Genomic DNA, 25,807 nt, shown 5'->3' with positions numbered 1-25,807 from the left:
TTGAAATCTACTAAACTTAGCGAGGTTTGAACCTATTTTTTCATGCTATTCTTTATCCACAATCTGGCCACTATTTTCATTGCGAATGTTTTATAAAATGATGAACTTATTTTACAATAGAAAAACAAACAATTTAAATATAGATATGCTATATTCTACATACCCGTTCATGTTGTTCTGTATCTCCCCAACTGGCATACAATTGGTTGGATATGAAAACGACATGTCCAGCGACAAATGAACCACTCTTTTTCAAAATATTTCCCCTATGTATGTTTTGAATACCTGTATATTTAAATTTATTATAAAATTAAACCAGGTCCCATACTACAATGATTAGTCCTTGTGACAAAGACTTAGACAGGTAATAACTCTAAAATAATATATCAATACAGTAATACGTGTACGATTTGAAGGCGACCGGTACACCTGTATTACAATTATTTCACAAACTCCCTGTTTCAGTAGACCGTATGAAACATACCTCGTATCAACTTCCCTTACCCTTTGTTTGCACTAACACAGCTCCCTGTGCTTAAAGTTCCCTTAGCTTTAACTCGCTTTTGAGAACGAGAGTGAATCATCGACATGACGTTTCCCTTCTTCTTTTATTCTCGCGCATTATGTAAGCTCTCAGATTGGATCAATGGACAGCTTGACGCCGTTAAAGGCTGGCTGTCGCAAAGACGACGCACGGCAGAGCCATAGAAATACCGAGTAGTCCAACCCATTGTTACGTAAAACACAAATTGAACGGCAATTTGGTTCCAAAATAACACAGTAGGTATAGGGAAAATGTATGTTTTTCGGTAAATTACAGAAAAACTTGGGCCTAAAAACAAATTTAAAGGTTGAAAAATGTAAAAAACATGTGTTATTTGTTTTCTGTGTCAAAAAAAGTCAAAAATTAGAATTAGAAGCGGTTGATTTGCGACATTTTAGTCATTTAATGCGGCTAAATTTATACATTTTTTAAAAAAAATGTTTGGTAAGGTAAATAGAAGCTGTTTTACACCTTCCCACAATAGGAAAACACAAACAAAACTTAACAAGTTCGTTTAAACCCATTGTAAAAGTCACCACTTTTGCTCTATTTTGGACACACATAGACGGCAGTTGGACTACTCGGTGTTTATACGACTCTGACGCACGGCACGTACAACCGCCGTCGGGCACGGTCCTCACGCAGAATCCGTGAAAAATTCTGCCACGCGTATTGTAATTGTTCTTTTTTTGTTAGAAATTTATATAGACTGCTTTTCTTTAACATATTTTAGGCGTCCAAATGTTATTTTACCATAGAAAACGCGTTTGCTGATTAAAATAGCGTGATTTTTGTTACATAAATGTTTACGCAATTTTACCGTTATCTAATCGGCGAAAACAAGTAAATCAGCGAAAAAAGCTGTCTCTTTCAGTTCTGGGAATACTTGAAACTGTGACTTGCTTGTTGTAAAAAAATAACTCGACGAGTTTTCTCGTGGTTTGTGTTACGTAAATTTTATGATATCTCAATCGAAATCTAATTAATCCGCAAAAACAAGTGCCAAAAAAACAAATCCGTTCCTTATGGTTACTGAGATAAATACCGCCGATCGTCTGGTCTTCTCTATACTACATTCCTGCTACATAAACGAGTGCAACAAGATTAAATGACTCATTTGGCAGTGCAACTTAAATCATGCCTAAATGGGTGCTAGAAAAATGTTTTCCTCCTTATAAAAAATATCTTTATAACAAGAAATAAATGACATCCAAGAAAAATGTTTAATCTTCTGAAATTAATTCCTGGGTTTCCCTTTTTTTACTGTTTTAAATTATTTAATTATAAAAAACACAATGGTTTAATTTACACCCAATGTTTCTGGCTCTTGATAAAAAGATTTATTTAACCAAGCGAAATTACCAACACAAGAAGAAATGCAGCAGTATTTAGCAGTGGAATGTCGTTAATTAAACAAGATTAAGTCTATTTATTGCTGAAACCAGGTAAAATATAGAATAAATTAACACAATAAAGCTCTGTACAGGAAAATAATTATATTGAAATCACAGAGTTTTAGATCGCAAACAGCCTTCTATGGTACATAAAGAAAACAACCAAACTTTACTTTAAGGCTAGTTACAATCAATCACCTTTCCCATATATATAGAATACACACAAACCGCCAATCTTGGAAAAGATCTCCAAGATTTTAAACTATTTTTAGCTTTTTGATTATTTAGTTGGTCATAACTTTCTCTTGTTGTTTCTTGTCACAAAGTTAAGCATAAGACTGATATATGAAGTCAGTAAATCATCCATCTTGTAGCCCTACAATAAAAAAGATAAACTCTCAAATATCATCCGAACAATTCAAAAAAAAGTTACATTTTTATTTTTATCAAGTTCGTTTTTAATCAAACTTTCGTTTATAAAACTGATTTCCTTAAGTTGCATAGAACAGTACTTTTGAAATGGTGTCAAAAAATTACTCTTTCATATGGTTTTAAAATCGTAAGTGCAAGACCTAAATAAGCTTATGCATCACTAAAAATCATCTTTACATAATACTTTTGTTTACAAGCTCTTCATCATTTAATTCACTATTTTTAATCTCAATTATTTAAAAAAAAAGTTGAACTAACCAATGTGGTTTCACAAAGAAGTTTATTTCCCTTCACCAGACTCCCAATTGACATATGGAAATAACTGTTACCGCTGCTCCAGTTACTTATGTTGGCAAAGTGGTATGTTACAAGAATCTGAGGAAAAGAAACAATTCTGGGAAACTAAAAAAAGCTAAAAAGCCCATATGTAACACAACTTTTATTTCAAACATTATGGTATAAACCAGCATCAGTGATCTAAGAAGTTTAAAAAAACTACAATAAAAAAATGAAAACTTTCAGCATCTTTCAAAAATGGAAACTTTCAGCAAACACCATAGAAATTTTAGTTGAGTTGAACAGCGTACCGCTTTGGTCTTGGGGTCAATGAGGCTTACTCCATGCTTGTTAATAGCAATGATCAGGTTCTCAGGATAGCTGGGCTCGGTTGTTTGCTGCAAATATATTTAATATTAAACACAGGAACCTTTATTCGTATGCATTCAGTAATTACAAGAGCAGCCAAATTGAGTGCAATGTATATAGTATTTAGTATTGGTAAGAACCTACACAACAGAATATAGGAGACCTGCGATGTAGGTCAACATTTTCTATTATACCATGTAGTTTTAAAAATACATTGAGGCAGTAACACTTACTCTAACTTCAAAGAAAGCTGAACCAAATGTCTTCCACTTAAATATGATGTTGAGGAAAGCAAGTTTTGCATCTTCCTTTGTTCGCACTGTGCTCTTATTGTAATGGTGGATGATGTTCTAAGTATGGTATAATGTTTAATATTGTGTGGCTGACTGGCTTTAAACAGAGTTACAGAGTATGCTAGGGTTTTAAATCTAAGATTAAATTTAATTTTTTCATGTTAAGATTGTACACAAACATATGAAACTTTAGTAGTTATTCTTTATTGATGTATCTGATCTCACCCTCTTCCAGTCATCTGGGGAAGCTTGACGAAGAAGATAAATAGGAGCAAGGTCCTTCAACATCCTCGGAATGTTGGGGAATTGACTTTTATCATCTCCGAACTGAACTCTGAAAATGAAAACAGCATTAACACACATGATTGGATTAGAATAGCATACAGACTATTTAAATTCAAATAATTATGACAAAATGCAAGTTCAACGAAGACAGATATATATTTTGCGTAAGATAGCATTAGCTGTCTTTTATTCAAATAGAATCCATATTGGGACAATGGAAAACAAAAATTACTGCTGACCATTTCTAATTGTACACACCAAGACACTTCCGTGAATCTTAGGCTAAGAAGACCAAGTTACAAAAATCCTAAAATATAGAGAAATAACATTGTAAGGTAATTTGACTTTACATACCTGTATATGAGAGCAGCCAATTCAAAAGCGTCTTCTTTAGAGCACTTCTGATAGCCACGTAAGTATTTTGGTCTTTCCTGATAATAATGAAATATATTGTCAGCATTTGGATCTTTGCCAGGCTTGGTGGTTGCCCATAATTTCTTCATGAAGAACACTTGGTAGCTGAGGGTGGGATTTGAACCTGAGGTGGTAAGGTTGTTGTATTAGTACTGCCTGGCAGAGTTAAACAAAGTTACAATTTATAATACTTTAGTAATAAAAAAAATTGAAGTTATTCTAATTTACCAATTTTTGAATTTGTTCTTTACTGTTTTTATTTTCATTAAAAAAGTACTTGATAACATTACAAATTACTTTTTAAAATTAAATTACAGTAAAACTGTTGATGAATGCCACTTTGGAAAGTTAAAGCAAATAGTTTACCATCTTTAGTTGGGCGTGCTTTTTTCAACCAATCAGTAAGATGACGAACAAAATCAAAGAAGAAATCACTCTCAGGAACACTGATCACTTTGTCAGCTATCTTTACAAATAAACTGAAACCATCAGCAGATTTCAAACGAAGTCGGTTTGCGATGTTTTGGCAGAAATCTTTGGCTCTGGTGCAAGATTCAACTTCAAATGCCTGAAAATTAAAAATGACATGACTAATTGAATAATAAAAATAATTTTACAAAAATGTTACTTTAAGCAAACGAAATTTTACAAGATAATTACAAGATTGTCTTACCTCATCTGTATCATCAGGAAAATAAACTTTATGGAAGATTTGAGTCGTCTTATGTTGAATAGCTTCAACCTCTACTAGATGTGGAGGATATTTTCTTTGACCATGGGTGACTGGACGTTTGTATCTGTGTGGGTTTGGAGAAAATATTTTTTCCCTCTTCAATAACAGTACAGATAGAAGATGTTAAAAAACGGTATAGCGAAAAACTACAGACCTGGTTCCAAAAAAGATTTGAATTTATAGAACGAAATAAGCATAGATTATGGTGGTATTCAATTCTAACACTAAGTAATGGTTACAGCAAACCACTCTTTTTCTTATAGTTTTGCCCAACCCACCTATGGTAGCAATCATTGGCCATTGGATTGGCTCTCCTTGTGCCAAGGAACTTTTGTAGATGTGGCATTAGTTGGTTGCTTGGTGCGAACACACCAGTGGCCAACCACATCAACTCCCAACCTCTTTCTTCACTATAACTGTGGGTGGAAAATATAATGGTGTCAAAGAATGGTATTTATTAATAAAAAAATGGGAAAAATGGGAAAATTGCTATTTTTGTAATTATAAATTTTATATGACTTGTATTTTTATATAGAAAACTAGTATAACAATAGTAAAATTATTATTTATCGGGAAAATTGGTAAAATTAGTTAAACTGGTATTTTTACCAACGGTTTGTCCCTTTTTAGCTTTATAAATTTTTAACATCACCTAACCTCTGCTTATTATTGGTCAGTTGTTTCATGATTTGGCAATAAACCTCATCTCTTAGTTGCTCATGCTTTAGTGGGGGTTCAAATATCTGGTCGGTTTGTTCGTTGCCATGGCGTGGTCTCTTAGAAGGGTAATCACCCATGTACTTCATGAGAGGTGCACAGGAGTTAAGAAATAAAATAAAGATATCGAAATGCAGAAACGTAAGCTTAATTACCAGTCGTTGAATAACTAATATTGGCGAGAATAGTTTCCTACAAAATATTTTACTCTTTAACATGGTAAATGCACTGTAGCAAAGTATTTAGGGCGCCCCTTTAATCCAGAATTTACAGACTTGATGCTGTTAGCATTGGTCCTTTGTGGTTTGTCTAAATGCATTACAAAAAAATTCCCAAAATATAACCATTCACAAAGGTACATACGTGTTAACTCGTAAGCAGGCACAAGGTGTGTGAAACAGAACACCGTGTTATGACGACTGTCTATGTCAGTCACGCAAGTATGAATAACTTAAATTCATTTATTTAAAGGATATCCAGAAAGATGGCAACCGCCTCTTGGGTCATTTCATGATTATGTTCCAACTTCTTAAGCAGAGGTTGTCGTATTGGTTCTCTACTCATGGCATATAACTTGTCTTTACCTCTCCTGCTTGGGGGTGCTCTGTTTATTGTTTGTGGGATGGGTGCTCTGAAACAAAAAAGCGTTTAGATCATTTCTAATTCAGTTTTGAGATAAATACAGTTGTTTTTCAATTTCAACGAGGCCTAAAAAATGCAAGAAAATGTGGGTATTTGTTTTTTGTCAAAATTTTATTTAATTACCTGAAAAAATCTGCAGCATACTCTTCAAGTGTGTAAGGTTTTTCGTCCAGGTCAAAATCTGCATCTCCAACTTTACTGAACCTTTTTCCATGTTTTGCAAGCTCACCAGGACTCATAGTGAACATATTCTAAAAAGTATCATAGCATTGTAATTTTTTTCAATTAAAGCTGTAGCTAATATGATGTAACACAAAGTGCTGTATTTTGTTTGTCATAGTTAAACTGGCCCCATTTGTTAATTATACCTTTTTCTGAACTTTTAGGTTAATACTACCTTTTCATTTAAAATACGATCATGCTTTTTCTTTTTCTCAAGTTAACTAACCAATTGCCAGAAGATATCTTTTTATACTTACTACAATTCTCACTTACCACCAAATCCTCCATAGGCTTTACAAGTGTGGGTAACACATACACACTATCGGTGGGAAAATCCCCTGAAGCCCCAGTTCGATCATTTACCCCTGTCCTCCATGTTGAAGCGTTAAACTCTGACCCTGCTGGTTGAGTCAACACTATCAGGTCACCTTTCTTGAAATTAAGTATCGTACTTTCATCACCAGCTATAGGAAATTTATTGGTTAAATAACTTTGGTTATTCTACTGAAGAAAACTAGATGTTTTTATATGTTATATATGTTAACTGCATATTATTCTTAAGAAGTCATATTTGATTAAATAAAATTGTGTGGTGGGGCAACAACAGTCTGTATAACACTGTAACAGTTCTGCTATATACCTCTTATGCCTATGTATGCCACACCATATGTAACTTGTTATTTAATAGAGTGATTCGTTTTTAGTATTGATGAAAAATTTAGACAATCCAAAAGAGGACCCTGGATTAGACAAATTGCCATTACGTGTCTTACTCAAAGGCACTCCCATAATAGTTTCATTTAGCTTTTACATAACATTATGTAATTTCTCCCCCTTGCAAATTCTTATTTTAGAAGATGTTCTACCCCTATACCTTTAGGGTTAACATTCAAAGTCACGGCATATCTTGATCTTTCTTTCAATCCATCAATAAACAGGTTGACGAGACTGCATATGTCATCAGAGCTTGATGATGTCATCACGAGTTCATCACCACGCACAGTACTTAGTGTGATGGTGGCAGCTTTCATCTTTTCAGAGCTGAAAAAAAATGGATTTTTAAATTTGATATAAAAAGATATAAATCCTTTTATGGATCTCTAACTTTTACTGTGCTTTGTATCTTTACATTTTTTTTGTAATTTTCAATTTTTTTGTGGTTTTTAATTTTTTTAAAGTTTGCATGATAATGTGTAAAGTATCATTCCACAGAAATATAAAAAATAAATAATTTAATATTTACAAAACTTAACATCAAGTTATATATTAGGCATTATCCCTAAATAAAATAAGTTTTAAGTTCCAACATGATACCTTTTATTGGCAACCACTCCAGTCACTTCAACAAATGGTAGTTCGAGAAGAATTTGTTCCTGGTCGTCCAAGAAAAAGACACCTGTGGTATGTTAAGTGTTGAAAGTGAAATTAAAGTCCGGTAATAGATATGAGCAATAGTTTATAATGCAATACAGATGTTAGCAACAGTTTATATAGGGTGTTCGGAAAGTGACTGTGCATTGTTCTAATAGATTTTGTATACAAGTCCAGATATACAAAGAGTTCAAGCATGTATTGATGCTAACAGGGTCACTTTCAACAACATACAATTGTCATTCACATTTACCCCCTGGATTCCATACTTAAACATGTCTCTTTATAAATACGTAAGTGTACAGTGACTTTTCGAACACGTTGTAAGTATTTGTTAAGGATACCAGGTTCAATGGCTAATAATGATAGACATACGTGCCCTCAAGCAGTTGTCTAACTTTAAACATAATCTCACCAGTCCAGTTAAGAGCAATAACAACTTCATCTGTTGGAAGAGATAATCCTGATATTCTGTATGCTTCATAAAACCGTGAAAACATCATGGGCCATGAAAACCTTGCCAGTTTCACAACGTCCTCACGAACACGATGTGGTTCCCAACGCTCACGAGTGTATATTGCCTGAAATAGATGCACGTTATTTTCATGAAACTTTTTATATGATATTACACTGGGCATAATTTTTTGTAATTAGATTTTTCATGTGTTTTTTTTGTAATGAATGTTTTTTTTTCAGACATTATTTTTATCAAGCTTGTAAGAATGGTTTATGGTATAATATCTCATGATCATCTAGGTTCACATAATGCATAAAAGTCACGAAGAATATTTAAGAAGTTTTTTTTAAAAAACTTGAAAAACGGTTACAATACCTCTTTGTGTTGTTTCATTATCATATTTGACCAATATGAAAGTGTCTTCTGTGATGTCACAATGCGATCCGGCAAGTAACTTGAAATCAATGGAGCGAGACTGGTTGCCTGGAAACATAAATTAAGGCTGATTTTTGTAATTTTTTCTTTTTTAAAATTCTTCTTTTACTTTAATTAAAAAAATTGTAGTTTGTACCTGTATTGCGGCACCGTGCTCAACGTAATATTGTTTAGAAGCAAGTTGAGCCAATTCAAGGTCTGTGTCACATCTGTACTCGTGGAACTTTACCCCACGTGCTATTTGTTGGTAGATGAGGGTGGTGCTAACCTATAGAAATATTATAGCTTTAATTATGTCTTTGGTTATAGTGGTGAAGATTGAAGAAAAGCTAAAAATAAAAAAAATCAACATAAAGATAAATCAGCCCAAAAGCACAAAGTTTTCCACCTTATCTATAGTTGGGTCATGCCATGGTGTGAAAATCTCTTTCCTGTAAAACAACCTCCACTGAGCGTGTTTCTCTTGTGCACCTTGTTCCTTAGCATATTGTTCACATTGTGATATTGCATCCATTACATGATCACCACTGCTGCCCAAGGAAGACACCTGTTTTGAATTGATTGATTTTATTAAGTTCAGTAAGACTGCATTGCTTCAAACCAGTGGTTCCTAATAGATTATCTGATTTGTCAGCCATACATTAAAACTATGGGAATATTTCCCCAAAATATTCACAACAAAATTACTTATGTTAACTCTAGCAAAGGGTATGTGGAAACGAATACCCATGTTATTACGATTAATGTTGCATAACTATGCAAGAGTATAACATGTTATATTCAATAAAATTCAGACCATACCTTATCAAATAGAGCAATATAGAGTGAGAAACCAAACTGATCAGCCAAGTTAATTTTCTTTGCCAATACATCACATAATTCCTTGGCTGTTGTTGCTGAGTCAGCAAGAAAAGTGCTTGTCGCCCCGTCCATAAAGGTAATGGGTAGCATGATCATTTTGCGAGATTTTGTCGCCTAAAATTTAATTTGAATAAGCTAAGAAATTAAAATTATGCTTTTGTACAAATAAAATATGTTGTGAATTAAATAAATCGAGTATTTTGAAAGAGAATGGCAAAAACAGACGTTTCGACTGCCTTTTAAATTCAAAAGGACTGAAGTTTTGTCATTATTCAATGAAAGACGTAAAAATAAGGTGCCTAATCTATAGCCCCTAGGAAATGTAGGTTATGTGATTAGACTAATTTTTAGTTGAAAATCACAAACTTGATTTTTTTTTAACCTGTAGTTCGAGCCAGCTAGGAGGTTGACTTCTTGCTCCGTTCGCAAAAGTTCTTAACAAACGTTTCTCACAATATGGGGCATAGTTTGACGGGCCGTCTCTGATAAAATTCTGAAGATACTTCACGAAATCTTCGTTGGGTGCAAAGCATCCCACACAAAGTGATAGAAGGATCCAACCCCTGCTATGTGAGCTCTTAAAGACGTTGTTTGTCAGTTGCTTGCATATCTGACAGTAGATCTCATTTCTGTAACAGAATTTTCACATATGTTAATTTTTTCATAAAATGTATTTGATACCAAATATTTATTTAGCCTAAAATATGTTAGTTCATAAGTACATAAGAATTTAATTCTGTAAAGAAATTTAAATTGTATATAATTTTTTTTTAACTTTAAACATGTTGTTAGGCCTGTTATACCTGATATTTGGTCTTAAAATCCCATTCCCAATAATGAAATGAAGTTTCTCCAAGTTAGTGGTTGGCCTGTCAATCACCATCACATTTTCACCATCCTGTGATGTAATAATAGTATTTGCCAATCAAAATACAGATAAACTTGTCAAACATTAACTTTACAAAAACTAATCAAAAAACAAACAAAAGACAAATAAAAATATTTCGTATAGGAAGTTCTTACATCTGCTATATCATCTCCACTCTTAAGTCTGTTTGCCACTTCTCCTGTTAACTTGGATTTCTTCTTCAATGTCATGGATATCAACTTCTGTTTAGACGAAGATTTTCTTCTCCGAGACTAAAAAGTAGAAATTGTAATCAAATCATTTAAATATTAAGATTTTGTGGTATAATACTCTTCTAGTAATGAGCCAAATTTGACCTCACCTATATAGATTAATACTATAGTTTAAACAATGAAACTTACTGCAGTACTATGCATATCCTCTATCTGCTTTGCATTCTTAGCATAAGACCTTCCAAGCGTGTCATGTATCTTCACCATGACTGGCACATTATCCTTACCCTTTGGACCATTTTCTTTCTTCTGTGGCTCAGGTAAATCACCCATGAACCTGAATGATAAAAGTAATTAACGCTTTGTTGTGCTGTGTTGCAGTCACAAGTTGGGTTGGTACAAAAGCAGTTACTTTGGTATAGCAGTTAGTTTAGGTTGTGATGTATTATCTTTTAAGGTTTGTTTGTGGAGATCTATTACTTTAGTCTGTTAAACCTGAATAAATAAGTTACTTTATCACAAGTGTATAAGGTATTAATATGCATTGAGTATATATGGTGCATAATATTGCATTTATAAGTCTTACATCATTAAAAAATATACTCTATGTAAGTGGGTCCTGTTACATGGTAAGCTATAAGACCTGAAATTTAAGTCAGAGTTTCGCCTGAATAAGATAGTACTGTATTGCATTATAACAACATATTACTCTTTTAAATATAGTTTCCGTAAAAGTATATATTTTAATTCTATAATTACAGACATAATGTTAGTTAGCATAACATATATAAATACACTGGTAGGAATCATTCCAAACTGTTATTACCTGAGTATAGTTATCCACACAGCTAATGAAGCAATACGATCACCTTCAATATCATGGTGGAGCAGAGGTGTCTTTAGTTGTCTCTTAGTGTGAGCATTTGTAGCATTTGACTGCATTAATGTAAATGTTAAATATAATTGTAATGTGGATGTAAATGCTTTTACATGACAGGAAAATATATTTTGTTATTCTATTGTACACTATAACTGAAAAGCGGGCACAACGCACAAGGTGTATGAAATAGAAGATCCATGTTATAACGACTACACACAAGAATAAATAAGTTACATTCTTAGAATAAGTTACATTACTCTTCTTAGAAATATTCTTATACCATAATACATACTATGCTAAAACTGCTATCTAATTCCCCAGCCAGATTTGAAGGGTAACTTATTTACATAAAACTACAGATACGGAGCGCCTAATTTCACCCAATTATCCACATGGTCTCTTAAATTACGAAGAAATAGTCAGTTTCCCATATAAACTACAGACCTGGAAATAAGTTGCAGCAAATTTTGCGAATTTAAACTCTGAGATATCTTCCTTTTCCTCCATGTAAGGAATGGAAGTGTCGGCAACATCCGCATTCTCCTCTTCCATGTCCAAGTATCCGAAGATCTTATCCACCATCTCTGTGTGATCAATCGCCATCGAGATTTTGCGACGCTTTTCCTAGAAGAAAGGTGTAAAATTAACTGTGTAACATTATGTGTGAGGAATTACTTGTTGAACAGAACTTGAACCATGATAAGTTACCATTTGTTCATAAAAATAGTAGCGAAGATTGCTTTATTTAAATTAATAAAGATGCTAATGTATTATAATAAACTACAACACTTTTGTTTATTTATTAAGTAATTTGTAAATATAAAACTCACAGCATCATTAACAAGTTCATTCTTTCGTTTAATATCTTCTTGTGCTTGAACTTGTTCTTGCTCCAATCTTGCCAAGGCAGCCTGAAATATAAGTAGAATATGGGGACTTTAAAATATTTAAATAGTCTACATAATGAAAATGATGTATACATATTCTGTGACAAAAGATAGTTGGGTGTTACACAAACTAGTTACTTAATTAGTACTGATACATACCTTCTGTTGACCCTTAGGCAGCTTCTTAACCTTCCTAAGATTCTTAAGTTTCCTGTATTCCTGCCTTGCAATGTATCCTGGAGAAGACAATAATGTTCATACAATTTTAAATCAGACTTTTTTGGACTTTACTCAAAAATATTTCTCCAAAAATGGTTTTCCAAAATTTTAACTTTTTTCATTGTTCACTAGAAGATTTTTACTTCACCCTTTCCCATAAAGTTCACAAAGTATTAAGTTACCCTTACCTCGAATGCAGGATTGTAACTTAATAATTGCCCACAATTTATGCCGGAAGTTTTTCCTCGCAAGGAATCCACGACACTGGACTTGGAAGCGGATGATCCTCTTCCTCGCGAAGTTGTATCGGAATGCCAGCCTCCTTGCCCTCCAGAGAGCTTGGAGACGAGAGTATCCGTTCTTGATCTGGAAGAAAAAAAGAGGAATATTGTATGACCGAAAAAAGTAACATTAAATATTCTATACTCAGAAAACAGAAAATAATAAATAAGGAAGTTATAATTGATACTAAATATTTTTCAGGTGGCAAATAAAATATACATACAAAAAAAGCATATAAAAAATTAAAACACATAAAAAAAAAATCCTATTTTGATATTAAACGTCAGGTAATTAGCCAACTATAGCTTAAGTTCTAGGTGCATAATATCAACTTACAGTAAAGTATTGCCTTTGCACTGTGTATTTCCTCCATGCAGATTGTATTTGAATCGCACTTTTCCTCATCAGTACATAACGATGACGACAATACCAACCTCTTACAGCTCTCTGTATAACTATCACCCATCTAAACAGATAAATAAGAATTTAAAACATAAACCAAACTGCTGAAAAATAACCCACTGTCCAACATACTACAATAAAAACTAAAACATTTTTGTTTATAATTTAGAAAATGGTACGAAGGGGAAATAAAAAACTTAGCAGTCTTAATAAAATACTATGAGTAAAAATATGTGCACATCTCCCAAAAACCTTGGTCACTTAAAAACCCAAACATTTTATCTTCACCTTGAAATAGCAGAATCGCGTTCAATTTCCAGCCTTGCATCGTGAGCATCTTTGAGGAAGACTTTAGTTTTTCCAACCTGGCAGTCAGATGTCTCACCAAGTGCTCCTATAATGATCTTTTTACATGCAGCTGTGAAGAAATAAAGATGATTATGATGTCATAATACAAGAACAACAAATGTGCTGCAGTAGCCTACTGTATTACCTATATGGTTGTTCTCCAGTTTTGATGGTTTTAAGCCTCTTACAATCATACGGTATCTGAAATATAGTATTATACAGTCAATTTCTGTATGTGTATATTGTACAACTTATTATTTTTAAGTAAAGCATTACATTTGTACTTTTTTTAATTTAATTATCCAAACTACCACCTGACCAATATCCTAGGTCCTCGAGGTCCTCACCCATACAGAATACAACCTACCTGTCAATGAACTCAGAGAAGCTGTATCGGATCGGGTATCCTGCTCTTCTGATGCGGATTGTTTCCATCATCCCTGAGTACCTCAGTTGCCTAGCAACAAGCTCCCTGTCAAAATCCTGCAAAATATCAAATAAACTACAATCTGGAATCTAAATATGTGTCCAGAAGAAGAATAAATAAATGTAAAATGTAACTTGGCGGGGTAACAACAATCATTACACCACAGGTGTATTGTTTCACGCACGCAACTTGTGCCTGCTTAAGAGTAACTTCGTATGTAACTTTGTGGGTAGTTATGTTTTGCAAGATTTTTTTTACTGTAATGTATAGCTGACAATTTAGACAACCAATAAGGGGCAACTAGGTTGGAGCAAATGCCGTTAGATATTTTGCCCAATGACACATTAACCCATATGGTAACAGCATCCAAATGTATATATCAATTAATGGTCTAGGTTTTGGTCTGTTGCATATTTAGAAGCATTTAATTCTTACATGTGCAGCTTTGGTTTCATTAGGCTTGATGCAACGAACAAAGAAAGGTTGGCATGACGACAGCGTGCGCATCAGTGCATCAAGTGACTTCTTGAATTGTTCGCACAACGTGTTGTTTCGACGACGAGTAGATGAAGATTTCGAACCAAAATTTTTTAAGTCTGTACCAAATTTACATTTTTAGTAAGATTTTTTGATTTCTCTTTTTTACAGAGACTTAATTGATATTAAAAAAAATGTTGATGGGTTAAAAAATATCAATGGAAAATTTTTGTTTTTTTTACCTTGGTGAAACAAAAGTTTGAGAAATTTGTTTTTTGTGCCTTCTATAAGAGTTGTAAGATCTCTATGGAAAGTGTCGCGATTTCTCTCTAAGAAACCTAAAAGATTGGTGTAAGTAATTAAGTAAGAATCCTTATACAACAAAAGTTATTTTTCTCTTGTAAAAATAATGATAACAAAAATAAAAGAAGAGAGAACTAGTGGTAAAATGACAGCCATTAAAACATGTTAGGAACAAAAGTATTTGTAAAAATATATACTTTTCAGTAATGTTTCAGTAATCAGTATATATACAAATACGATCACTTTAGTAATTTTCTGTCATATATTGTAACTTAGAAGATATAAAAATTAGGTGTAATTATGTTTTTAAAAAATACAGGCGGGCATTTTTAATATTTGTATTTAAATAACAATTCTTACCAACACAGCAGTATCTAACAGGGCCGGCAAAATGTTCAATTCCAAAAGTTTCATCAAATTGGTTCTTGGGATTCTTGAACAGAATATTCTTCCCATGTTGTTTGATAAGTTTGTTTAGCATTGAACCATCGCTACCCTGGATAATGTTTTGGGTTATTTATAAAGCTTTTTTGGCGCAGACTTTTTCAGAAAATTATCTTGGTGTAATTCTTGAAAAACAGGTCTCGGTTTTACCAGTACACAAAATTTTCATATATAATGTATCATATAATGTCCTGGATATTGTCTCAGTTTTTACACAGGTTTTCACTAAATGGACTTATTAACTTTATCTTGGTATAATTGTGAATAACAGATTTTGGTTTTACAAGTATGTAAATTTTTTGTATAGGTACAGTGAAAGAGTAATATAAAAAAAAAGTTTATACAAAATATCTCAAAAAAAAAGTTTATTTTATTAATCAATATCAAATTATATTTAGTTCTCACTCTTGGAAACATGGATTCTTCATTGATCAGAGCAAGTATGTTCATTGGTTTAACAGCAATCATATCAAGAACATCCTGTAGAACATGAAATGCATGAAAATGTATACATTATGCATTAAACACTTACAAGTATTATATTTTACAGGAATCAGAACAAAGCTTGTTCAAAAAGTAGTCTGAAAATGTTTGTAGCAGGGGTCGGGGGGAAGGGGGGGGGGCACTAAATACAACGCACATGAAGGCCAAAATCAGCAGAAGATTCTCATCCCTTTAATACATAAAGCATCAAACCTGGTTATCCTTGAAAGTAATATGCTTCCACTCAATCGCTTCCTTGTTATACTCCTCTTGTTCAAGCTTGAAGACGTGTCGAACAAAGAATTGTTGAAGATTCTCGTTCGCAAAGTTGATGCACAGTTGCTCGAAACTGGATGAAAATAAGTTGCTTGTAATCTGAGCATGTGCCAGATATATCAGTAGCACACCAGCTAGAGAAAATTTGTAACAAATATGAATGAAATGAAGCGGTTTGGTGACTTTGATTGTCTCATGATAAAGTGACTATACATTAGATTTCAATTTTGTTCACACACCATTGCTTTTTGTGTAAAACTAAAATAAACTGGCAAGGATTGCAGTATGCATAAAAGCAGTCATTGGTAGCTGTATACATGAAACACTGTTCAAAACCTGGGCGAATATAATAGCATTTGCAGCAATAAACATACAATCTAAATAAACATACAATTTAAATAAACACACAATTTAAATAAACATACAATTTAAAATAAGCGTTCAGTTTACCTATTGTTGCCAAAATTTTCAAATCCGAAAATATCTAGCAGCCCCATAGAGTACCAGTGTTTCCTTTTTGATTTCGGATCTTTAAATATTGCGCTGTTTATTTTGTCTACGATCCATACGAACATGCGACCGTACATTCCCTGTGTATGAATAACAGGTGAAATAAATATATAAATAATATGTATAAATATACTGAGTATAAATAACACTTAAGATATAACTGTATACAGGAAATAATAACCTAAAATTTGGAGGTCTTATTTAAAATGAGAGTTACAATAAAATATAGCAGGTGAGATAAATATAACTCAACTTAATCCATAGTTAAGATGTCCTTTATAAGTATAGACATCCTACAATAAAATATGTTTGTGAATAATATACAGAACACAAGTCTTTTTTAAAACATTTATAAAATTTGTTAGAAAAATGAAAATACATGTTTTTAATCCCATCATGTTGTGAGTTATTTTCTAGGAAACAGTCATAATTATTAGGATTGCCTATATACTCACACCAATTAACTCATAAAATAATTTTTACGACTTCGAAACGAGCAATGTCAAGCCTGTAACATTGGTGGCAGCCTTATTGACTCAAGTCAAGTAGAAAAAAAGGAGATATGACAAGAGTGTTTACCTTTATAAAGGCGTCCTTGACGTCATTAGCTTGCTCAAGGTTCATGGGTGATATCACAGTGTCCTCACGTGTGATGATTGTACGCTGGGTCAATGCTCTCATGAGTGATTGTTCATTCACCTATCATGATATTTTTTCATGAAAAATTTCATGTGCAAAATGATTGCATATATATCATAAATAGCCATTTTTATAACCTGTAAGATTTTTGTGGTTTTGTCATATGAGGTATGATATGTATTCAAAATATTTTTGTGATTTATACTATTACACTATTACATACATAAAACATTGCATAACCACAAGGTACAACAGTTTCGCAAAAAAACTTAATTTAAACAACAGGGCAATAACCACTTTCTATCCTGTCCAATCAACAACATAAATATTAATTTAGAAGTTATAAACAAATTACCCCAAGCAGTTGTGCTGTTCGTTTAACACCAGAGTTGTGAATCAGTTCAACTGAATCAAGGTTGTCAGTCATTGTTTCGCGAAACTTAAAATTTCCTGTGAAAATATTTTTTAAGATTTGTTGATTTTATGCTAAATGGTTTTGATCAGAAAGGGATAAAAATGTGTTTTGAGGATTTCTTTTATTTAAAACATAGAAGCTAAATGTTGCTATAATGAACTCCATTTTACAATCTCTCTCTATTTTAAAATCAAAGTTTAAAAAATGTTAAATTAAAAACTACAGTTTTTTTTAGTCTGGGTGGTACTTGGGCTATATTTTTAACAGTTCAAAACATAACTGTATGCTATACCCTATACAGCGGCCCACAACTTTAATTGTTTATAGGTGGTAAATTATAAGTGTTGAGTGGCAAACAGTTAGCTAATTTAAAAACAATATGCAAATATTTAGAACCAAAATTGACAACCACTGGGTTAAACTTAGAGGCAAACTTTAGGCAACTTTACAAAGTATTTTGGTTGTTTAAAGTAGATAGGAAAGCGACCACACCAAAACAAACAGGGCCATGGTTAGAAGTTAACATTTAACACAACCGATACACATTACATTACAGTGGTATATTAATGATTTATAAAGGAAGGTTTACAGTGAAGAATGTTTGACTAAGGGGGTGGGTACAAGTAGTTGGCACCAACATTACAGTTTATAGTTTAATTAGAAATAATTAAAATATTGAAATTTTTAAATTATTTAAAAATAATTAAATCGTTTTTGAAATATTAGAAATTTGTAAATAATAAAAAAATAATTGAAACCAATATTAAAACATTAGAAATTTCAATGTAAAATTTTAAAACCCAAAATAAAAAACTGTGGCTTGGTTTAAACGGCTCAATGTTTTATTATTTTGAAAAAAGTTTTATTTATTAGAATACCTGTATGCAAAATTCCTGCAAGCAAACGGAAAATTTCATAAATTTCAGTTTCACTGAACAAGAGAACCTAAAAAAAACAAATCAATTTAATTATTAAAAGAAATTAAAAGTGTAAATAAATTTTAGCACTGAAATCCTGCAAATTCAAAAACCATTTCCTGTTGTAGATAAATAAACATACATTATATATAAATGTATATATATATTTAAAATATAAATGTAATCAGTCATGGTTTACCTTCATCCCACGAACAATATCTCCATATTCTTCCTTGTCATTTCTACCAGCACATTCTAAGCATGAACCCTGGGTTGTAATAAATAGTTTAATTGATAACTTAAATATAGGATCACACAATATATAATGTTTCCACAATTTTTATAAAAAAGGTATTTTAAATTTTAAATAAAAAAAAGGATCACGCCGTATACAATGTTTTCCAAAAAGTTTTATGAAAAGGTTATTTTAATATTTTATCTGCTTGTAGTCTTATAGGACATGGTTTTATAAAACATGTGTGAGGCATGGACTTGGGAAACACTGTATTATAATTTAGTATAATATAAACATTAAACAAAAATGAAAAGTCTCATGCTCAAACTCAACAAAACAGAAACCATGCGAAAGTTTTGTAGTCACTAAGTTTGTGATATTTGGCCACTAAAGATGCTCCAAATACTTTATTTTTGCAGTTGTGAACAGAAAAACAGTCAGATACAACTTAGATACATTAAAACACAAAGTTTTATTAAGCTTTTAAACATATTTTCTACCTTTTATTTGCAAAGTACACCAGCCTAAATAAATGCTGACATGCTTTTTTATATCCCTGCAATATTATTTTTCTACAAAGAGTATCGAAAAGAGACAAGAAAATTTAAATATTGTGTTCCATAACACACTGGTAACAAAACCACACCGTCCAAGTGTTAAAGCAACAAAAACCAAAATCATTCTGTTAGTAGAAAATAAACATGCTGAAATATCATGCATAGTTCACCATACATACAAGTTACACTTGATTCACTGCTTCAAATGTAACACTGAAACAATAACAACAACTGACTCAGGTACAACTTATTTACCCCTGTTTTGAATTGCTTAGCAGCAAAAACAAAATGTAAATTTGAATGGTTTACATTTCTAACAAATCTTAAAAAACTTAAGTATAAACTTTTGCGACTGCTGTGCTTATTGTAGGTAGTTTCACATTGTATTTCAAATAAATATAAAATGATTTTTAATCTTTTTAAGTAGTTAATGTATCACAATTTACTTATAAAGTTCACCAAAGCAGGTTAAAAAAATATAAATAATCTGATGTCATAAATAAAAAGTTATGACGTCATAAACTATGATGTCATCACCTATGATGTCACCAGCATTCAACCCGTGCAAGAGGGAATTTCCCTTTTTACTTACCCGGCCCCGAGCAAAGCAAAGATTAGATTCTGTTCTATTCAGCTTATCCTTTTTAAAGGAAATATAAAATATGATTCTATTCCATGTGGGTGAGGTCCTGTGGCCTGGCACACCTTGAGTACTAGGATTTGGGCCAAGTTTTTTGGTGTGGGCTATTTTAGGAAAAACTACAGGTAACTCATGTTATGTTTAGTAGTTATCAACACTTTCAACTTGAATGTATAAAACTAACAAAGCCCATCCACCTTGTGATTCCATCCACCTTGTGTTAATATAACTGCTGTCCTATTATTACAATAACCGATCAAGTGGACTCTTGGCAAAACAGAAAAATATAATTTGTACTTAATGAATTAACGTACACTTTACACTTTTATCTTTTATAAACCTGTGAGATTGCTTAGTGCTACATGTAAAATGATGTTTATCTTTTTTATACAAACCTGAGTTAGATTGACATATTCTGAAGGTTTTCCCAACCCTAGTTCTTGTTTCTTAGCAGGAGGCATACCAGCCAACATACAGTAGAACACATGATAGTTTCGTTCATCAGTTGTCTGGTGGACTAATCTGGGTAAGAATAATAAATGAAGTCGATATAACACGAGTGTTCTATTTCATACACGTTGTGGGCCACAGGTTTATATGCGATTTATCAGGTTTGCACACGAATAAATGCATGAATGGAACTTTTTTTGCGTGACAGGTCAACAACAGTTGTTATTACCGGAAGTTCTATTTTATACACCTCGTGCCAGCTTACGAGTTACTATATAATTTGTAGGCAATTATTTTGCGTTATGTAAGTACTTATTTTGATTTATATAACACATAAGCTGGTATAATACTAAAAAGGTTTCTAGTTGTTCTGTCAAGTGCGTTTTATAGGTATCCCAATTGGAAATCATCCACAAAGTATTCTTATAGCCAATGCCTTCACTTAAAAGAGTTCACCAACATATAAGGAAACACATATCTAATATAAATACATTAAATTATACATAAAGTAAACCTTGATTTTTCCAGCAGGTACTGATCAATCTTAGCACTTTGTATGATTCCTTCCTGGTTAAATCTGATGTCAATAAACTTTCCAAAACGACTGGAATTGTCATTTCTGATCGTCTTGGCATTTCCAAAAGCTGGTGGAAAATTGGTAAAAATTAATGTTAAATTTGACCATAGTAATAAATACATTGGTGCCCATACACAGTACGGTGTTTTTATTTTAATTTAAAATTTAGAGAATATCAGGGTAACTTATAAATAAGGTACATATAGCAAGGGTAATGCTTTCATGGTATGCCATTGTTCAAATAGGAAGCCTGCTAATCTAGTGTTAATATTTACATGCGCATTACAGGTTAAACATTTACAAATAATTAATTCAAGGAAATCGATTAAAAATAAAAAATTAAAAAAGAGAAACAAAAGAAATGTTTAAACACAGGTCAATTTGTTTAATTTATTATCTAAATACGCTTCAGATTATGATTCAATATAAATATTCCAATAAATGGGAAATGGTATTTGATGTTATGACAGCTCACTACAGCATGTTTAAACTTTGTTAAGATTAAAACATTTTATGTTGAAAAAAAAACTGTTAAAGTAAAAACTAAAAATTATCATAAAATCTCTTAACTTTAAAAAATGTAAACAGAGCAGAAAATCTTGTAAAAAATAGCACACTGTTTTGCATTAATGACACGATTATACATTGCCCCCTTTTCAGGGTAGATATATTTATTAATACAACCTTCAAGAATTGGATTTGCTTCCAAGATCTGTTGTTCAATCCATGAATGCTGTCCTGATATTGCAGCAAGATATTGTAAGACAAGTTTTGTTGATTCAGTCTTGCCAGCTCCGGATTCCCCACTGATTAATAACGGAAAAGTTAAAAAAAAATTGGCTTTATATTACAGACAGTATATCACTTCTTGGTCTAGTTTAAAGCTTATGTTAAAGTAAAAAGGCACAAATTGTTACGTTTTAGACGATGTTACAAAACTTTTTGTAAAGCATTTCTTATAAAATTCAATAGTATTACAACCTGGTATTAAAATATTTAAATGCGTTTTGACCGAAGTAAAGATATTGTACTTAAAATGCAAGGTGTTTAGAAATACACCAATTGTTTTGCATTTAAGGTGAAAAACAACGTCATTGTAAATTTTAACATAAATGCTAGTTAAACAATGTACTTTGCGCTGTTAAATGTTACTACCTGGGACCGGCAACTACCACACCGGGTAGCTAATCATTAACAGAATGCTTTCCACCAGTTTTAGGAGCTGTGACTCTACACACAACAGTCTAATATTTGCACACTACCGCCTTATAACAAGAGCGCCAGTGGAAGTTATATTTAGTATTAAACTACAGGGGACCTGAACACACCTTAGCTGCAGCAACTTCTTATGTAGGGTAAATACATGCCTTTTGTTGAAGTTTTTTACTTCAATTTTATTACTCTAGCATAAACTTACTTAAGCTTTTGTTTTAAACAGGGTATTTATTCAAATCAATTACTTAATTTAACCAAACAATTAAGCCTAAAGCTGTCAAATCTTTACCACTTAAACTAAAGATCAAATACTAAAACATATTAACAAGATGATATCAGGTTGCAAACATCAGTAGTCTGGCACCGTAACGCAGTGGTTAGGTGCTTGCTTAATACCTAAAGGATATCAGATTTGGTGATAAATACTAATAAATATACTGATGAGCATATCTGCATATGTAAACGCAAGGGGAAAAACTCAAGTTTTATAACAAAAGATCCCACCTCACAATCACACATTGGTCGTGTTCATTCCTCAACATATTGTTATAAGCATTATCAGCAATTGCGAAGATGTGAGGAGGTAACTCTCCCAACTTTTTCTGGGTGTACTTCCTTATTGAATCAATATCGTAAAGTGGAAGGACTTGGTAAGGATTCACAGCAACAAGAATCGACCCGGTGAACGTCTGAAAAAAACATTTATATGTTTGGAATATAGCATGGTCGGGAAAGATGGAAAAACTTTTTATTCATTTTTTAACCTGTTTAGTAATAAACAAAGAACATTCCAAGAATCATGAAACCGTATCCTTACGACTCCCATACATCGTTGTTAATTGTTTAAAACAGGATAAGGATATTTGGATATTATGTGCTAAAGGTGTCAACTTTTGTACCAGACTATTGTTTTACTGTTATTTCCCATATACCTTCTGTAATTTTTTTTCTATTTTTATCACTATGACCAAAGAACAAATTAAAGTTCTTTATTATTTACTGTACATTTGGTTTGAAGATGCTTACATAAATTTGGTCATCATTGTAACGAATAAGAAGATTCCTGAGAATTCCTGCTTCATTAAGATCACCGAGTCGAATCATGTCCTCTACTCCCTCCACTGATGTAGGATGCATCACTTTGATGTTGGTAAGAGGAGACTTCAACCAGTGTTCCTTTGAATGGATATGTGTTATTACGTGGGTGGGTAACAAGATATGACATTAGGTGGTTAACATCAGTGAATATTGTCCGACACGTGGCAGTGGTTAGGTACTTGCATTGTAATCAAAAGATGCCATGTTTCATGCTCTACACAAATGGGTATTTGTGCCCTTGATCACCCAGTGGATTGCTCCAACCACTATGTTAGCATACCAATACTAAAACCTGTCTACAGGGCAAATGAAGCTTTTTTTTATAATTTTTTGGGGTAGTGTTACCATCAATGTTACTTTTTATCCAGTAAAGATACAAAAAATAGATGAAACTAGGGATATCATTTTTAGAAAGAGTAAAATATTGGTTAACCTCAAAACCGAATTAATTTTCTTACCGTTCCTTCATCATCGATTACTTTAACTTGTCCGGAGTCGGACATCTTAACCACAGCCCCCAACGGAACTTTGGTCCCATTTTGTGTCGCTTTGTCCAGCAACCATATATGGTCCCCCTGAAAAATATTAAAAGTTTTGTTCAATTTTTTTAACTAAAATAATTTTTAGCATTCAAGTGGCTTATGTGCTTTGAACTGGCATTTTAGAAAAAAAGTAGTTCCTTTATGTAATAAAAGAGTTGGGGGATAAGATGATAGAAACAAAAAAATATTTTTTTTAGTTACCTTTCGGTAATTGTTTGAATTAGACAGCCATACTCTTCTACTTAAGAATTCAGCCATGTATTAATGTTCAAAGAATTTTAAAATTTCATAACTAGCATAATTGCTTAAAAAGCACTGAATCAATTGTATCTTTGAGATAGGAATGTAAATATGTTCTTGTCATAACTTTATGATATTTAAAACTTATCCAAACTTTTTGCTGCAATTTTAATAACTTTTCTAGGAAAACTAAACTAATTTTCCTGGGTTTGTTTTGAATACAATATCACACTCCCAAATATGCAGGTCATTTCCCATCTGTGCATAGTAAGCAATGTCTCATCTTTACTAAACAGTTTTCTTTTTGTTCAAACACGTTTAAATGAGGTGCCAGGTCAGTATACATTCCCAGCATTGTTGTGGACAATGGAAATTGAATTCCCAATGTTTGCACAACGGCCGGTAAAGTTTGCCCAATATAATGTAGTGGGGAATGCTACTGCCTGCTTATCCATTAAATTAGATAAAGGCACTAACTGTGCTGATTTAATACTTCAATTCTAAACTATTGGTCTATTAATTTTTTTTATACGACTTGCAATTTTGTTGTAAAACATTTTATTGAAGCCTACCTATTGAAAATACTAAATTATGGTGACCAACTTTTCTGACTAAATGCTTGGAAACAATTTTAGGTTCAATTTGGTTGATAAAGCTAGCAATTTTTATGCAAAACTTAACTCGGAACACTTTTATGTAAATTTTACGGCTGTTAGCTGAATGCTACAGAGATATAAAGCCACTAACAGTGCATTGTGAAATTAATACAATTTTGTCTGTCGTATCTTATGTTTCAAATGATAAATGAATAATAAATGAATACATGAGCTGTCTCGTTAGCCACTCAACAACCAATTCTGTGAACCCATTGCATGAAATATTGATACGCCTCAGACTGAAAGAATAAACCTTAGAATCTATTAAGCTAAGACACTAGATAGCTATAAGTCTAACACATAGTAAAACTAATAAACTATAACCTGGCGTTTTAACTAAGAAAGCTTTACATAACAGTTAGAGCCACTTTCAAAAAGATTAAAAAAATCGGGCAAAAACTTTCAGGCAAAACTGAGGTCTGTCGAGTTTTACAAAACTAGTGAATCCTTTTGTGATGTCACAGAGCGTTGCCAGGCGATAAGAGGCACTTAAAACCGCCCTCAACAAGTTTCAAGCATCTTTAATTTACCACAAGCGTAAGGGGGACAGGATTTATAATTATAAGTCTTTAAATGTTTAGATATAGATTGAATAGGCCAGTATTTCTGGAATGCCAGTCAGTGTGTATTAATATAAGTAGATTATATATAAGAGACACAACCAGCCAAATTCACGCCATTGCCTCAGTAAGTGAGTTTAAGGAATATAGTTTTCAAAAAACAGTGAATATGTAAAGAATTATATTAATTATTATAGGATTCCTGAATGACAAAAGTTATAAGGTTAAACTGTTTAATAATACCAAAGGTACGTAGATTCAAGAAATGTTTTATGTAGTATAATTTTTCATAAAAAATGACATATATAGATATTCAGCTATCTTAAAGTTTACCTTCATACCAATTAAAATTGGACAAAAATAATATTGAAAAAATAGTTTATTGTGTGCTCGCTTTTAAAGAGTTTATCACTAAAACCAAAATAAGTAAATACTAATTCCACCGACCTGTCTCACAAAGATTTGGCGAGACATTTTCAAGTTTGATTTTCTTCACGTTTGTCTCAAAGATTCATAACTTCAAATGTTTCTAATGCAGGTTGGAGCAGCGGTTTTGAACCTGCAAAAGTTCTACTCTGTAATGCAACGAAATACATATTTATA

The 25,807-nt window shown here is 32.4% G+C and overlaps 2 protein-coding genes across 8 annotated transcripts in view; both read right to left on the bottom strand.

The window, feature by feature from the left end:
- Positions 1 to 3,796, bottom strand: part of LOC149735921 (helicase ARIP4-like) — an 18,317-nt gene extending 14,521 nt beyond the window's left edge. For 2 of the 4 annotated variants that reach the window (XM_089877986.1, XM_089877990.1), the window contains exons 1-2: positions 505 to 658; positions 164 to 285 (exon numbers count right to left, since the gene is read on the bottom strand). In XM_089877986.1, coding sequence (XP_089734112.1) covers positions 164 to 225 — 62 coding nt within the window. In that variant the 5' untranslated portion in view covers positions 226 to 285; positions 505 to 658. Of the gene's footprint in view, positions 1 to 163; positions 288 to 484; positions 659 to 3,780 lie in introns of those variants that run through there. The other 2 variants (XM_089877988.1, XM_089877989.1) reach the window with 2 other exon arrangements.
- Positions 1,862 to 25,807, bottom strand: LOC149735920 (unconventional myosin-VIIa-like). 4 transcript variants are annotated; one of them, XM_089877978.1, is made up of 51 exons: positions 25,652 to 25,807; positions 23,665 to 23,781; positions 23,135 to 23,284; positions 22,613 to 22,797; positions 21,578 to 21,699; positions 20,831 to 20,960; positions 20,262 to 20,388; positions 19,819 to 19,866; positions 18,634 to 18,702; positions 18,396 to 18,462; positions 17,458 to 17,552; positions 17,043 to 17,162; positions 16,404 to 16,543; positions 15,891 to 16,026; positions 15,600 to 15,674; positions 15,111 to 15,246; positions 14,690 to 14,785; positions 14,406 to 14,566; positions 13,911 to 14,026; positions 13,689 to 13,744; positions 13,484 to 13,613; positions 13,130 to 13,259; positions 12,700 to 12,877; positions 12,452 to 12,528; positions 12,236 to 12,316; positions 11,850 to 12,029; positions 11,352 to 11,461; positions 10,715 to 10,862; positions 10,469 to 10,585; positions 10,249 to 10,343; positions 9,828 to 10,074; positions 9,386 to 9,559; positions 8,973 to 9,131; positions 8,721 to 8,852; positions 8,525 to 8,632; positions 8,108 to 8,273; positions 7,636 to 7,717; positions 7,196 to 7,362; positions 6,595 to 6,785; positions 6,223 to 6,350; positions 5,934 to 6,088; positions 5,398 to 5,551; positions 5,019 to 5,156; positions 4,681 to 4,804; positions 4,374 to 4,575; positions 3,948 to 4,131; positions 3,534 to 3,642; positions 3,249 to 3,365; positions 2,958 to 3,044; positions 2,629 to 2,745; positions 1,862 to 2,314 (listed from the first exon to the last, which is right to left on the bottom strand). In XM_089877978.1, exons 1-51 carry the CDS (start codon positions 25,676 to 25,678, stop codon positions 2,231 to 2,233), a joined length of 6,444 nt encoding a protein of 2,147 aa, XP_089734104.1. In that variant the 5' UTR covers positions 25,679 to 25,807; the 3' UTR covers positions 1,862 to 2,230. The 4 variants fall into 4 exon arrangements, with proteins under 4 accessions (XP_089734104.1, XP_089734105.1, XP_089734106.1 ...); XM_089877979.1 differs by lacking the exon at positions 19,819 to 19,866 and adding an exon at positions 19,482 to 19,496; XM_089877980.1 differs by lacking the exon at positions 19,819 to 19,866.

Source organism: Ciona robusta, chromosome 5 (genome assembly GCF_009617815.1).
Source record: "Ciona robusta chromosome 5, ASM961781v2".
Lineage (NCBI taxonomy): Eukaryota > Metazoa > Chordata > Ascidiacea > Phlebobranchia > Cionidae > Ciona > Ciona robusta.
Note: the sequence above shows the minus strand (reverse complement) of the source record. Positions and strands in the feature narration are given on the sequence as shown.